This window comes from Sminthopsis crassicaudata, chromosome 3 (genome assembly GCF_048593235.1).
Source record: "Sminthopsis crassicaudata isolate SCR6 chromosome 3, ASM4859323v1, whole genome shotgun sequence".
In the NCBI taxonomy this organism is placed as follows: domain Eukaryota; kingdom Metazoa; phylum Chordata; class Mammalia; order Dasyuromorphia; family Dasyuridae; genus Sminthopsis; species Sminthopsis crassicaudata.
In genome coordinates, this window is record NC_133619.1 from 535409266 (window position 1) to 535426709 (window position 17444).

Here is a 17444-nt window from a genome sequence, read left to right on the forward strand (position 1 = left end):
AGACATAAAATAACAAAATTACACATGGATTTGGTGGGGAAAATATTGGTTCTGGTCAGTGATTATGTCTTTCCTCCAAAACTAGTCAAATATATTAAACATGTTGATAGTTCCTTTTTCAAATTTCATAGTTAAAGACTAAATGGTTCTCTATATTAGGAAATGAATATATGTTTTTAAAAACATTCTTTGCTGATAATTTAAAAAGATTTAATTTTTCTTATAATCATAGAAAACCTACTCCAACATGATTGTTTCAGTATACTTCAAGTGACTTACCTGTGAATCACTTAAATTTTTAAGGAACAATATATACTAACAACAACACTTGTTTTTACTTAAAAATCTGTTAGTGTCAGCAACAGCAGTCTTGTTCACTAAAAATTGGCTGCAAATCATCCATTCATTTCACAGCTGACTAAATAACTTGACAATTTGATCTCTACTAATTTAAATGTGAACATTTTTGTTTCATTCTACACTTGGAATGCACATAAGTATTGAACCAAGAGTTTGGAAAGACCTGAGTTTCAATCAACTCTGATATTTAGTAATTGCACAACTCTGGGTAGGTCACTTAACTTAAGGATCATGTTTTATAAATAAAAGGTATGACTTGATCTTAGTGAACTTAGTTGTAGATATTATATTTTAAGAGCCAAAGAGGTAATCTAGAAGTTTTAAATATCTAGAAGTTTTTGACCAGGATGAGGAAGAGGCTTCAAGCCATGACATACAAGATTCAATTGAAACAATCTAGAGATATTTGGAACAAAGAAAACAGGAAGGGACATGATCACTGACATCAAATATCTGAAAGATTCATAGAAAACCATAATGAGTTGTTCTTGGCCCTGGAAGGAAGAAACAGGAATAATAAATACAATATTAAAAACAAAACAAAACAGATGCTTGATTTAAGGAAAGAGAAAAAAATTTTCTAACAAATTTTACCCCCAAGTAGAATGGGTTACATTGGGAGAGTATGAATAACGGTACTTCTTCACTACTTCAGTTAATTTTTTTCCTTTTTATATTTATATGTCATATTGAGAGCATATACATTTAAAATTTCTATTATGTGTTGTTCATGATTTAGTTTACCATATGATTTCTTTATTTATTTATATGATGAATGTTCATTTTTGCTTTGACAGCATGAGAGCAAAAACATAATGAATTCTGTTCCAACTTTTCATTTTTAGTCCATATATGTTTGCTTTTTAAATATAATACTATTTAAATAGTTAATTATTTAATCTAATTATATTTAGAATTATGAGTTAGGTTTTTGTTCCTCGTTGTGTATCTCTAGCATTCTTTTTGTCTGAATTGAGGTTTTTTAATTCCTTCTTCTCTGAATTCTGTGCTTTGTTTCTATTATTAGCTTTGCTTGTTTTACAAAAAAGTAACATTCTTTTCCTCACCTCGGTTTATACTTCTTGCGTTTAATAATGATAATGGAAGTATTATACTATAGTAGGAATTTTCCTGTGGTCCAATTTTAATCCCTTGCCCTCTATATGATCATTTTCTTTCCCATTTTCCATTCATCTCCTCTCACAATCCATGCTCTCCCACTGTTCTGAATGTCAATTATTCCTAGGATCTCTTATTTCCCATTTCCTAAGGCTGGGTATTGTTCATAAAGGAACAATACTTGTTCAGAGAAAGTGTTCTTGTGGAGACATTTTATTTTTTGTGGAAACATTTTATTTTTTGTATTTTTCTTGTAACATGGTGATTTTTTTTATTTTTTGTTTATCAAGGTCATCTTGGAAGTCTATAATACTTAAGTTATCTCTTTGCATCTTTTCTTCAAGATCAATGTGTTTTGCTTTATTAAAGATCAAGTATCCTTTTAATTTTGTCTCACTTTTGTTTCACTTCTTCCAGATTATCCTCCATTATATTTGCATTTCCAATATGTTTTTCTCTCTAAAGTTTTTGCAGTCACTTGCCATTAGAGATTCAAATTCTTCTGTTCTGCTTATTATTTCTGTTCTTCAGGTCACAAATTCTGCTATTTGTTCCTTTTTAACTACTCTCAAGATTCTAATTTTTCTCTTAAATCAATGTGAAACATTCTGCTAACAGTTTCATGCTTTCTTGGAATTTCAGTTAAGTGTTTCATCAGGTATAGTTTAATTTTATTTTGGGGGAGGGGCAATATTTATTGGGAGGTTAATAATAATTTAAATTATCTTTCTACTCATTTTTCCTCCAAATTTTTGTATCATATAAGTTGATTTATTTCTACGTTTTTAAATAAATTCTCCTTTTCTCTTTGAGATTTTCAATGATTCTAGTCTTTAGTCAGGCAGCTAGGTGACACGTTGGATAGACCATTGGAACTGGAATCAGGAAGATTCCCTGAGTTCAAATTTGACTTCAGCTAACTTTTCTAGCTGTTTGATTCTGGGCAAGACATTTAATCTGTCCTAATCATTTATAAAATAACCTGGAGAAGAAAATGGTAAACCACTCTGGTAACCTTGCCAAAAAGATTCCAAATGGAGTCATGAAGAGTCAGACACAACTGAAATGACTCAACAAATGTAGAGATGAGCAGAATTGGAAAGTTCAATGAACTGCTCATTTGCCACATAGAACATTAGGGAGAAATGAGGACAGCATCTTGGGGCATTGTAGGATCAGTAAATATGAGATGCTTTGATAACATGTTTCATGTAAGAATATTCACTCTCCTTTTCAGTTTTTTTGAGATACCAAAACTATATGAAAATAAATTTGAAAATAGGTCTCATGGTAATTGTAACTCATGAGACCTATTTTCAAATTTATTTTCATAAAGTCCTGTCACAAAAATGAAAGCATTCACTTGCTCAGTCATTTTCATATTTATTCATGGTGATCAATATCGTTTGCACTAAAGCATTTCTAGTAGGTAGAGGTGTTAAAATATATGATTTGGTTTTATATATTTATATATTTTATCTTGCTCTGGTACTAGAACATGAAGGAACACTGATTTTTCATTGCCTCTGTGTCAAGCTGATCATCATAATGATTATAAATAGGGCCACCAGGCATCCTTGTATTGCCCTCTCTTTTTCCAAGATTTATTGGAACAGTTTCATCACATTGGCCAGGCTGCTAACCCAAGTGGCGCCCCATCCAGAGCCCAATTGATTAGCAAGCATTTTCAAGGTTCTTGTTAGGTCTCTATGGTTACCTTAAGAGGTCTCAGAGCATAAAGTTTCTCTACTCCACATGACCTGGTTGATATTGCTTTTCTTTGCCATTACCCTTCCCCTCATCACACAGAAGCTAGGTTTAGTAGCAACAGCAGCAAATGTAACAGTAGTTACTTAGTAGTTAGAATATGTGGAGGAGAAAAGGAAATGTGTCCAAAGACTATAGAAAAGCAAATATCCCAATATTTAAATAAAGAATAATGACTTCTGCAATATATAGGCTCATGATTTGATTTAAATCACATGCAAAATTTTACAAGTTATAATTAAATGAATTGTTCATGAGTATTTAGAAAGGGAAGCAAGCTTAAGTGCACTGACACAAAGGCTAAAGGATTTGAAGGGAAGACTTCTGAAGCCTCTTCTGACATACATTTGAATTCCAGCTTTACCATCAGCTATCACTTTTTGAACTCACTTTCCTCATTAATTAAGAGATATCTTAGATTAGTTTCTTGTATTAAATCCTATCATCTTATGATTCTAAACCATTTGCTTTTCCTATTATATCATGTTGCCTTTTATGATGAAAGAACTGTATCATATGAGGACTGTAGGGAGTAACTAGGGATAGTTAATCTGAAGAATAGGACTCTTAAGAGAGAGACTTATAATTGTCTTTAAATATCTGAAAGAACTATCTAGTGAAGTAGCAACTAGATTTCTAATTTTACTGAAGACAAAGCTATGTAGAAGGGGTAGAAAGGCAGAGTTACAGCTCAAAACAAGAAAATTTTAAATAATTAGAGCTATTTGAAATTGGAATAGTTTATATTATATCTAGTGATTTTCTTATAAGTAGATTTATCTAAGGATAAGATAGATTGCCATTTGATAGGATAGAATACCAATGTTATTTAGTAAGGGCTGACATTTGATGAATATGGGATCTTTCTTTCCTCTGGAATTTGAGGCTTAAAAAATAATCTATTAGTTATTCAAGTCTAGATTTGTACTGTTACATGGCCAAAAATTTTTAAAGTGTACAAACAAATGCTTAGGCTGTTTTAAAAATTCCTTCTCAAGAAGCTAATTTTTCATGTTCAATGTAAATAATTTCTGTACTTTTGCTGGAAAAGAATAGCATTTCATGATAGATATTGAATTGTTTTTATAAAGATTTAGCAAAGATAGAATAATTTATCTGATAATAATCAGTTAATTGAACATATTAAAATTTATACTTCCCTAATGATTTTGTTATAATGTCACAATATAAGTTTAAAACACAGTACAAAACATATAATCTGTCTAGTACCTTAACTTGAAGTTTTGCTTCTGGTAGTCGACCTTTCCATGATGCTACAAATTTAAGGCTATCCACCGAACAGCTCATTGCCCTATAAAAAATATTGTCAAATGTTATGTATGAAACTATTAGAAATATGTATTCCAATGAAAAAAGGCATAGAAAAATAGATAAATTAATTTTGATCTAGAATCACAACCAGAAGGCTCAAGTAATTAAAATTTTCAATAATATTCTTAAACTCTTTTTACTATTCATAATGTCAAACTTCAGATATTTCAAATTTATAAGTACCTTCTGCAAATACCACAGGAAGAATAAAATAAATTAAGTATAATTTCAGTTATAAATCTACTCTATTATATTACAATTTTGTGAAAATTGGCACTACAGTTATGATATATGGCAACTCAGATGACACATTATAATTCAATTAAAAATAATAATTCCAATTAGAACATTCCATTGACGAATGCTTCTTGTAAAATGGGACATATCATAGTGGTTACAAATTCCTTATCAAACTATTAATATTAATTAATAATTGGGAAGTCTAATATACTATTTGTTTAAAAGAAAATTCATTTAAAATTTATTTCTACATTCAAATACTTAATAATTAGTTTTCTCATTGTAAGACATTAAGAAACAAAATAAGAATTAAAACCCACTTAGATTTTATTTTTGGCAATAAAAGGAAAACAGTTAATAATGAATAAAATCAATATAATTGGCCTTAGGTATATGAAGTAGATAGATAACCTTTAATTTACCTTGCAGTTTCTTGGCGTAGAGCATTAAGAAATGTGTCTGGATGGAAAAGTTCCGAAAGGTCAAGAGTATCTGAAAGCAGTGCCTGCTTTTCTGCTTTATCTACCCAGTGCTGAGGAAGTACAGAAAAGAAAAAAAGTTAGTTTTGTAAAATCACACTTTTCTGATATTTTTAAGTTCTCTTATCATGGAAACCAATATAGAGATTATTTTTAAAAGATAATAATGGTTTTTATATGTTATTAAGAAATTCTCCATTTTATATTTTGAAGTTTGTCATAATTGGTATGATATATTACTAATATCAAAATATACTGCACATAATCCTTTACTCATTTAAATCTATTGAAAACATGGAGCACATAGGATAGTTTTAGGAAGCATCTCTCAGGGACAATGCAAAAGATGTTAATTCCAAAAAAATTCAGAGCCTAAATTATAAAACCAATGTAGTTGTGACTAGTAGAATATCAGGGGAAAGCTGGATGTGAATGTGAGACACTATGAGCTAGTAGAGTTGATCTTACACATTTTTTTAAAACCAGTAATTATATTAATGGAGAATAGGAACAATTAGGGGGAAAGAAACAATCATTTATTAAATGTCTACAGTATGCCAAGCACTATGCTAAACACTTTACAACGACTATCTGTTGATCCTCACAATAATCCCCTAAGAGGAGATAGTATTATTATCCCCATTTTAGATTTGAAGAAACTGAGGCAGACAAGATCAAGTGACTTGTGTGACATTTCACACAGCTAGTAATTATCTGAGGCTAAATTTGAACTCAAGTTTTCCTAATTTCCGGTCCAGTGTTCTATATACTGCACTACCTGTCTGCTTCACATTCTTTTCCAGTCATCATCTTTTCACTGAGTGTATTTCATTTTAGGATTCTTGTTTATTGTAAGAGGTAGAGAGAAAGCTACCTCTTAGCCATTTCATTCTGCCATTTACCAAGCACATATATCTCACCTTTATCTCAACTAATTATAAGATTGCTTTCTATTTTCATTACTAAATATATATGTGTATATATATATATATATTTAATTCTTTGTTCACACGTTCCTTTCTCTTTATATCTGTTGCTTTACAATATTTACTTAATTAAAATTGTTCCTTTTATAATAATCTAATTTACATTATTTTTAATTAATGCTTTGAAATATACTTAAATACTCTCAAAATGTGTCATTGCTAGAAATGTACAATACATAGGTTCAAACTCATTAAAGGGGCCAATATGGCTAATAATTAGATTTTCACTTCATTACATTCTGAAGTAGTATAGTTAGTTAAGGATGAAAAGTTTCTTTTAATAAAATGTTTTTATTGCTTTATACTAATGAAGAACTTGCTAGTCTATGAAGCTTATAGGCAGAGTGTAAGAAAAATATAGTCTTCAATAAAATAATAAAAAACCTCTAAATATAAATAATACTTTACCAAGCACCACATTAAAAAAACACAACTAAAATACTAACTAGCTTATACATATATAAATTGAAACAAATAATTCAGTTTGTGGCAAATAAATATGTAAATATTTTTGTTGGTGTAGCTTTAATTTTGCCTGTATATCCTGATGCTTAATTTGCACACAGTAGGCAATAGATGTAAGTTTGAGTATTCTGCATAGAAACTCTAGCTCTACCCTATCATATGTATTAGTTATGAAATTTTAAATTTGCTTCCCCTTTCCTATACAAGAAAGTAAAAACAAAAACCAAACTAATAAAAAAAAACTTGAATTATTCTTTTCAGACAACTCTCACTCAACCCTTTTCTTTATTCTCCAAGGCAGTGAACTGAAGAGACTCAATTTATATTTCCTATTCTCTAGCCCCAGAGGCCACATGACAGCCCACAGTCTCCCCCCCCCCCCCCCAGTATATAAATGCAAGAAGAGGCAAAGGCTTCCACAATCCTTTTATACTTTCAAAATAAACTAATATCCCACAGGGGCTGTAGTTACAAACCTTCTCCTGTTCATCTCCTTATTTCACCCTCTCTGCAAAGAACCTTTCCTCAAATTCTGCTGAGAAAAAATAGGCCACTTCAAGTGAATTTCCTTGTCAAAATCCTTTACATCATTCTTCATTCTTCCCTCTTTTACTTCAGTATCTGAATTAGAGGTCATTCTAACTGTCAAGAATAAGAAATCTACTTGTAACCTTAATCCCTAGTCTTCTCACTTTTGGTAGAATGTTCCCACAATTATTATCTCACACACCCCAACCCATCCCCACCTAATATTCAATCTACTTCTACTTACTGCTCTTTTCCTAGTGCCTACAAACTTTTCCAGGTTTTCCCACATTTAAAATACCCTCACCTAACCTTACCATCCCTTTTGTGTATCCAAGATCTCTCTTCTATTTCAAAAATAAATTCCTCAAAAAAAGCAAAAACAAAAAACAAAAGACAACTAACTACCCTCCTAACCTCTAGATTCCTATCTTTTATCTCAGTCAATGAACAACTATTAAGCACCTATTATGTACCAAGCATTGTGCTAAACTCTGGGGAAATCGAGGCAAAAACAAAAACAAAAACACACAATAACAACAACAAAAAGCACAACAAAAAATTGGTCTCTATTTTCAAGAAGTACAGAGACTAAAGGAGAAGAGGAGTAAAGTATTAAGTACAAAGGAGATATGTACAGGATTATCTGGGGGAAATCTAAAAGAGAAGGTGATATGATTAAGGAGGAGTCTGAAAAGCTTTTTGTAGAAGATGAGATTTTAGATGGAACTTCAAAGTATTCAGAAAATAAAACACTAAGAGGCAAAGATTCTAGGAATAAGGGACAATGAATGAAATTGTTTGCAATTGGGAAATCTGGGGGAGGAAAAACAAGGAGAGTGTTACTGGATACATTATCCATGGAAGGCAGTTTGGAAAAGTAGGAAGGGAGATGATGGGAACCCATTTGGTTTTACAATTTATACTTGTATTTTACCAGTTGAGGATCCGTTGGATTAGGAAAAGATTTGATGTAGGGAGACCAATAGCAGGCTAATGCAAAGCCCAAAATGAGGTAAGAGGCTATACAAAGGAGGGCCAGATGGTAAAGAAAGATCCATACATACACATACACACATATATGGGTACATAATACTTATGCATATACGTTTATATGCAAATACGTATATATGTAAGGTGATATTGATTGGATATGGTACCATCCATCCAATAAGAGTGAGGAGTCCAAGACTACATTTAAGTCGCAAGTCTGGGGAGCTAAAAGGATGTCAGTATTGTCCAAGAGTAATAGGGAAGTTTGAAATGGAAAAGGGTTTGGGGTGAGGTTCAATATAAGACATGTAGAGTCTAAGATGTCTAAAGGACATTCAATCCAAGATATCAAAAAGGCAGTTGGAGTTGTGAGCCTGGAGAGAGTCATCTACACAGAGAAGATAATCAAAACCTAGGAATCTGATAAGATTGCCAAGGGAAATAGTATAGAGGGAGAAAAGAAGGGGGTAATCAAATAGAGTATTGGGGACACCCATTGTTATAAAGGGGGATGTAGATGAAAGTTCAGTAAAAGAGAGAGAGGAACAATTAGATAACCATGAGGAAAAACCAGGAAAGAATACTGTCCCAAAAACTTAGAAAGAATAAAAAAAGTTGATCAACAATCCCAAAATCTGCAGAGAGGACAAGAAGGTTGAGCATTAAGAAGAGGCAATTAGGGCAGTTAAAAGACCATTAGTAACTGTGGGGGAAAAAAAAAGTTTTGGTTGACAGGTGAGTTCAGAACCCAGAATGCAAAACGTTAAGAAGAAAGTGAGAGAAAAGAACCTGTAGGTTTCTGCAGTTAACCTTCTCAAGTTGTTGTCATTTCTCCTCAAAGAGGACCAATGACCTCATGACATTGAAGTCAATGTAGTGTGTGTTTGTGTCAGAGCTCAGGAAGCTCCCCTACAAATCGGTTACAAACAGCCTTTTTGGACATTTGGGGGCGAGAGGCCTCTAGATGGGCACATTTCCTGCTTTCTTTGGGCTATCACAATTCTGTTTTGCCCACAGAATACAGTGCCATGCTGGGCAGTCCTATGTGATGTCTCCCATGTCTCTGAATAAATACTTAAGTCCTTATATTTAACTACAATAGGGAGGATGGATATATTCATGGGAAAGGAAAAGGAACAAGCATTTATTTCATGTCCACTGTATACCAGTTACTGTAGTATAGCCTGTACACAAAAAAAACAGTACGAGAATATGGGTGATAGAGGGAGAAATCTGCTGAATCAAATAACATAGAATGAGATCATTTGGGTGTGTCTAGAGATTTTCTTCATCCCAAATAATATATCTTGATTCCCACAGCAGCTAGTGTCTGCTCCCCTCCAATTTATCTTAATTTGTGTTTTGTACATATTTCTTCTTATAATATATGTGAGAGTGCATATATGTACTTCTCTGGTAGAAAACTTGAGGAAAGCAATAATTTCTTTTCATCTACAGGATCAAACACAGTGCTTTGTTCACAATAGGTATTTAATAATAATTGGCATTTATACATTGCTTTAAGGTTTGCAAAACACTGTATATGTTATCTCATTTGATCTTACAACAGCTTAGTGATTTAAGTGCTATTATTATCCCCAATTCATAGATGAGGAAACTTGAGACTAAGAAACATAAAGTGACTTGGCTAGGGTCCCACAGCTAGTCTGAAGCAGGATTTAAGGCAAGAGTTTTCCTAAATCCAATTGATCCTCCAGTCATAATAGTTACTCTGTCAACCATCTGCCCTTAATAAATGTTTGCTCATTTACTTATCATGTTCAATTTTAGAGTGTTAAATTGGAGGATATAAATACAAGTCATATTGTAATAAAAACAATTTTTCACAGGTAATATAACATAAATGAGTACTTGAAAGTACTTCAGATGTATTCCCGCCCAGTGGCCACCTTTGGCCCTGGCGTCTTTCTAACTGAGCTTTACTTCCAAATTTCTACAATAAACCTTTTATTTATTAATCTAGGTTTTCGGGCCTGTAAATTCATTTACAGGGGACACTACGCCTCATGGGATTTTTCTTACTATCTATCTATGCGCTAACAAACGGGGTCCTCCCTTTCCTTTCCCTCATTAGTTAGATCATATATTCAAATGACTAAAAGGATATATTTTCAATATCTGATCACATTCTTTTTTAAAATTTATTTTGCCCAGTTACATGGAAAAAACAACATTTTTTGGTTATACATATACTTTTAATATATTTCCTTATGAATCACACTGGGAGAGAAAAATCAGGATAAAAGGGAAAAACCACAAGAGAGAAAAAATATATATTAAGAAAAAGGAAAAAAAGTGAGCATAGCATCTGTTGATTTATACTCAGTTTCCATAGTTTTCTCTATGGATATGAATGGCTATTTTCCATCCAAATTTTATTGGAATTTCCTTGACTGATCACATTTTTGTAACCTTTAATCCAAAGTGTTAGAAAAGCAATTGCATCATAAGCCCACCCAAGACTACTACCTGTGTTCCCAATTAACTTCCAATTGCCAGCAAGCCAGGCAAACATTCTAAGAGAGAGACAGAAGATGGGATATTGTGGAAACGTTAAAACACCATTTTAAGTATCACTTGCCTTCAAACTCTGATGGAGATAGCTCAGGACCAGAACTCAAGATCCTTGTGCCCCTTACTGGTATTATTTCCAGCCCAGCCCTGATGCTATCACCAAATAGCCACTGCCTAAAGGTAGGAAGCAGTGCAATGGACAAAGTGCTGGACCTGGGATCAGGAAGATGAGTTCAAACAAGTTGTGAAACATACTAGGTGTGTGATCTTGGATAAGTCATTTAACTTCTCACCCTTAGTTTCCTTATCTGAAGAATGGATGTATTAATAGCACCTACTTCTAAGGGTAGCTTTGAGAATTAAATGAGATATTTGGGAAGCACCTGGCACAATAGATAACACATAGTAACAGGTTCAATAAGTCACTGCTCTCTAATCTTGAATCCTTTAGTCCCTTTCATTTCTACTATTCATTACCTCCTATTCTTAATTCTAAGTCACTCTTTTTGGGTCAATCCTAGGAAAAGCCAATGATTCACTACAAAGATATATACTTGTGGATTGTGAAATTCACTAAAAATAAATTTACTTATAGCAATGATAAAAGAATGTAACAATTCACTAGTTCAAATTTATGCTTTTTCCTCTGGCTTCTGCATTCAGTAGTATGGTAACAGTGAATCAGAAAAAAAAAGTCCTTCAGAATAGCAGGAAAGCCTACTAAATCTCAGCAATACCAACTTTTCATAGACATGTCTTTTTATGTTTCAGGCAATATGGAAGACAATTTAATAGTTCAAATCCTGGTCCACAAGACCAATCACATCTAAGGAATGGTCTATTTGCCTTCTAGTGGGGAAACTACATTGGTCTACATTATTTAATGTTGCTCCTATCACAACCTCACTTACACTGCTGAAACACCTGAACTTCTGGATACTACTGAAGGAAGTAATGAAATAATTATAAGTTCATGTCACTAACATCAATTGGACCCTCAATACAACACAGAAATCCTTTATCTCTTAAGCACATTTCCCTCAATGATAGCTTTGAAACTTTTCTTCTATGATTCACACTCCTTTTAGAAGATTATTCTCATTTAACTTAACTGAGAAAATAATGGCTACCATTATGAACTCTTTTATCTCCAGAAAATGAGTTTGAAATTGTCCTACTTGTAAAGGTTACTCCCTCCACTTGTGCCTTTGATCCCATCCTCTCATGTCTCCTTTTCTAGTTTGCCTCCTTGGATAATTCTTCTCCTTTCATCTTTGATATCACCTTATCTATTTTATTTCTTTCCACCTACTCCCAAATATGTTTTTATCTTCCCAAATCCTTAAAAAAAGCATAAGCCTGCTGGAACTTCACGCCACTGCTTTACAACTGCCTTGTTTTTAATTGGGAAGAGGATCTGGAGACTCTCCTTCCATTTTGCCAGATACTATTCAAGCTTCAACCCACTGAAGTTTGGCTTCTGACCTACCAGTCTAATGAAATGGCTCTGTTAAAGCAACTTCTTAATTGGTTAATCTAATGGTTTTCCTAACGATTTCTTTCCTTTCTGATTTTCTGCAGCATTTCCATAAATTTTGATTCTTTATTGTTTTTTTCCTGGTTTGTGTGACACTGTTCTCACTGGTTCAGGAACACACACACACACACAGAGAGAAAGAGAGAGGAGAGAGAGAGAGAGAGAGAGAGAGAGAGAGAGAGAGAGAGAGAGAGAGAGAGAGAGAGAGAGAGAGAGAGAGACACAGAGAGACACAGAGAGACAAAGAGAGAAAGAGACAGAGACAGAGAGAGACAGAGAGATAGAGAGAGACAGACACAGAGACACAGAGAGAGAGACAGAGAGAGAGAGAGAGATAGAGAGAGACAGACAGAGACAGAGAGACAGAGAGAGAGACAGGCAGACAGACAGAGATAAAGAGAGAGAGAAAGAGAGAGATAGAGAAGGAGAGAGATTTAAATATATAATATGCACATAGCCTTACCTCTTTTTTCAGCTTCCTTTTAGGCCTTATCTTCCCTGAGTAAGATGTAAGCTCATTCAGGACTAAGCCTGTCCCTTTTTCTGCTTTATATTTGCTTAGCCCAGTGCTTGTCACATAGTAAGAACTTAAAATGCTTGTTCAATGGCATACTGATTTGGATGCTTCTTATAAATATAGTATGCAGAATAAAAAAAGTCTCATTCTCTATATAGTTTCCAGGAAACCTTTAGTTCAACTGATATTTTATTAAGTGAATGACATATACAAAACACTATTAGGCTCTAAGGGAGATACAAAGTAAAAATACAAAGTAAAAATAAGGCAGTGTTCCATTTCCAAGGAATTTAGGTTAGAGGAAGGGAGATAAAGCATGCATATAGATTACTCACAATAAAATATAAAGTATAATATTATGAAGGTACTGGGGAAAGAAGACATAAATTGAAAAAAAAAACAAATACAAAAAAGAGAAATATAAAAAAGGATCATTAATTACAGATGGCAGTAGACTATAAAGGGTGAGTAAAGGGTGTCATCATTATGGTTTGGAATAGTCAGGTAAAGATTGGAATTGAGCTGGACCTTGAAAATGAACAGGACAAGAAAAGAAATGGGGGGGAAGAGTTCTAGAAGAGAATAACTTGAACAAAGATAGAGATATTTATAATTTGTTAAGCAATGAAAAGTCAAAGTAAAGGATTTTTGTATAAAATATAGTAAGTGGAAAAGATGGAAGCCCTTGAATATAAGAACAAAGAGTTTGAATTTTATTTTGAAGGTAATAAGAAAGAAATCTAGTTCTGAGAATTACTTGCTATGATATGAGTTAGGGCAAGTCACATGCTTTCACTAACCTTCAGGGTTGATACTTTCATTGCTATCTTAGGGGTTTGCTGTGAAAAAAATAATTTGCAAACAGTAAAGTGTTCAAAAATATGAGACATTATTATCGTGTGGAAGTGATATGTGGTACAATGAGAGTGGTATTTTATCAATTTTTGAGCTGTCAGTGCTGTGCTGGACAAGCTGAAGAGGAAGAGAGGCTAATGAGATTACTGCAGCAGTCATTCATCTAGTTTAGTATTTTATTTTTATATATGCTTCATTGGTTACAAAGTGATTTTATATATACTTATACTTTTAAGCTCCATTATTACTTTGAAAATAGGTGATACACATATTATGTCTATTTTTATAGGTGAAGAAATCACAGTGTAGAGAGAACAAATGGGTAAAACTCTCAAAAAAATTCCAGGGCTTCTTCTACAATGTCATGTACAAACATGTACCAAGCACTAGTAATATTCAAGACACAATGTATGAAATGTTGGGCAGATGGTGACAGAGGAAGGAAGGATACAAAGTTATATAAAAGATTTCTGTCCCTCAGGAAGTTTATTTGGGTAAAGACAAGAGATGGACACAAATACATATAAATACAAGATTATCTCATAAAAGAAACATGTCTTTTAAGCTACTGTATTTCAGAAGAGGGAGATTTTATTTCTTACTAGGAGTATAGATTAAGAATAGTCACATGCAGAAAGTAGCATTTTCTGGTGCCTCTCAATATATCTATCCTCATTTTTCAGTGACTGTTCACATTGGCCCTCATATTTACAATTTTCTGTCCCTCAGTATTACTTGTTGAGTTCTATTACTTCTTTCCAGGCTTAATTTAGGTATTAGATCTTCCATTAACTTTCTCTAGCTTCTCTCAAACCCTTTCTGAAAGTGCCTGTTCTTTCTTCAAATTTCTCGTAGTACTTCTTAAGCCTCTTATTTTCATTCAATAAATCTGTGTAGGCATTTTAAAACATTTCTTATTAGATTTTAAGTTTCTGGAGGTGGGGGGAGAAGGGCATATCTATATTTAAATCTCTAGTGCCTAGGATAGTGCCTTATATATTGTAACTGGGAGTGAATATTTACAGAATTAAATGAAATTCCTACCTATCCTAGTAAGACAGCATAGCCCCACATAAGTACTGCTCCTTTCCCAGAACTAGATGGAAAAAATCTAACAGATTCTAATTCATGTGAAACATTCCCCCCTAAATTTTTTTTTGATTTAGTGAAAATGTTCAAAAGAACTATAAAATAATTTACTGTTAGAAAAACTGAAAGTAAAGGAGGTATTTCTTAATTTATTCCCTATATAAACTAACCTATAAAGAATTTCTTTTAATTAAAAAATGTCTTTGTATAGTCAAACTAAAGGGTTAATTCTAATGTAATCAATTTTGTTCAATGCCATTATTTGGAAAAGCTTTTCATATAATATTTTTAAGTACAGTATAGTTACATAGGACAAATATTTTATATTTAGAGTACTAATATTCAAATAAAAATGGTGGGCTAGAACTGTGATTATTAATACACTTTCTATCCTTTCTCATAACTCTATCACTGTCTTTGTAGAATTCAAGTGGAATTCAAGTAGAATTCTACTGAATTCATTTAACTGAAAGACATTTGTTTGTTATCCACCATATTTTGCATAAACGTTTGGTGGTAAGAAATGCTTTTCATCAAATGAAGGTGACCTAGTTGTACCAGATCTAAAATTATATTATAAAGCAGCGGTTACCAAAAACATTTGGTATTGGCTAAGAAATAGACTAGTTGATCAGTGGAATAGCTTAGGTCCAAAGGACAAAATAATCAATAACTTTAATAATCTAGTGTTTGACAAACCCAAGGACCACAGCCTTTGGGATAAGAACTCAAAGTTTGACAAAAATTGCTGGGAAAATTGGAAATTAATATGGCAGAAACTAGGCACTGACCCACACTTAACACCATATAACAAGATCAGGTCAAAATGGGTTCATGACCTAGGCATAAATAATGAGATTGTAAATAAATTGGAAGAACATAAGAAATACCACTCTCATTGTACCACATCTCACTTCCACACGATAATAATGTCTCATATTTTTGAACACTTTACTGTTTGCAAATTATTTTTTTTCACAGCAAACCCCTAAGATAGACAATGAAAGTATCAACCCTGAAGGTTAGTGAAAGCATGTGACTTGCCCTAACTCATATCATAGCAAGTAATTCTCAGAACTAGATTTCTTTCTTATTACCTTCAAAATAAAATTCAAACTCTTTGTTCTTATATTCAAGGGCTTCCATCTTTTCCACTTACTATATTTTATATAAAAATCCTTTACTTTGACTTTTCATTGCTTAACAAATTACAAATATCTCTATCTTTGTTCAAGTTATTCTCTTCTAGAACTCTTCCCCCCATTTCTTTTCTTGTCCTGTTCATTTTCAAGGTCCAGCTCAATTCCAATCTTTACCTATTCCAAACCATAATGACGACACCCTTTACTCGCCCTTTATAATCTACTGCCATCTGTAATTAATGACCCTTTTTTATATTTCTTTTTTTGTATTTGTTTTTTTTTCAATTTATGTCTTCTTTTCCCAGAACCTTCATAATATTATACTTTATATTTTATAATATATAATATATATAAATATAGTATGCAGAATAAAAAAAAGTCTCATTTTCTATACAGTTCCCAGGAAACCTTTAGTTCAACTGATATTTTATTAAGTGAATGATATACACAAAACACTATTAGGCTCTAAGGGAGATACAAAGTAAAAATACAAAGTAAAAATAAGGCAGTGTTCCATTTCCAAGGAATTTAGGTTAAAGGAAGATAGAAAAAGCATGCATATAGATTACTCACTATAAAATATAAATAATATGATAATATATTTAATAATAAATAATCAAAGTTTTCTACTTTGTGATCAATAATGATCTCTAGTTCTTCTTTGGATATAAATTCATTCTTCTTCCACAAGTCTGAGAATATGAACAGACAATTCTCAGACGAAGAAATTGAAACTATTTCCAGCCATGTGAAAAGATGCTGCAAGTCATTGTTAATCAGAAAAATGCAAATTAAGACAACTCTGAGATACCACTACACACCTCTCAGATTGACTAGAATGACAGGGAAAGATAATGCAGAATGTTGGAAGGGATGTGGGAAAACCGGTACATTGATACATTTTTGGTGGAATTGTGAATACATCCAGCCATTCTGGAGAGTGATTTGGAACTATGATCAAAAAGTGATCAAACTATGTATATCCTTTGATCCAGCGGTGTTACTACTAGGCTTATATCCCAAGGAGATCTTAAAGAAGGGAAAAAGAACTATATATGCAAGAATGTTTGTGGCAGCCCTCTTTGTAGTGGCCAGAAACTGAAAACTGAGTGGATGCCCATCAATTGGAGAATGGCTGAATAAATTGTGGTAAATGAATGTTATGGAATATTATTGTTCGGTAAGAAATGACCAGCAGGATGATTTCAGAAACACCTGGAGAGACTTCCATGAACTGATGCTGAGTGAAATGAGCAGGACCAGATCATTACATACTTCAACAACAATATTATATGATGATCAATTCTGATGGACGTGGCCCTCTCCAACAATGAGATGAACCAAATCAGTTCCAACAGAGCAACATGAATTGAACCAGCTACAACCAGCAAAAGAACTCTAGGAAATGAGTGTGAACCACATAGAATTCACAATCTCTCTATTTTTCTCTGCCTGCATTTTTGATTTCCTTCACAGGTTAATTGTATACTATTTCAAAGTCTG

General features: G+C 32.9%; 1 protein-coding gene across 3 annotated transcripts in view; it reads right to left on the reverse strand.

Moving 5' to 3' along the window:
• Positions 1 to 17444, reverse strand: part of DYNC2H1 (dynein cytoplasmic 2 heavy chain 1) — a 394253-nt gene that overhangs the window by 35063 nt on the left and 341746 nt on the right. For all 3 annotated transcript variants that reach the window (XM_074304391.1, XM_074304390.1, XM_074304389.1), the window contains 2 exons: positions 5241 to 5350; positions 4477 to 4558 (listed from right to left, as the gene is read on the reverse strand). In XM_074304391.1, coding sequence (XP_074160492.1) covers positions 4477 to 4558; positions 5241 to 5350 — 192 coding nt within the window. The remainder of the gene's footprint in view (positions 1 to 4476; positions 4559 to 5240; positions 5351 to 17444) is intronic.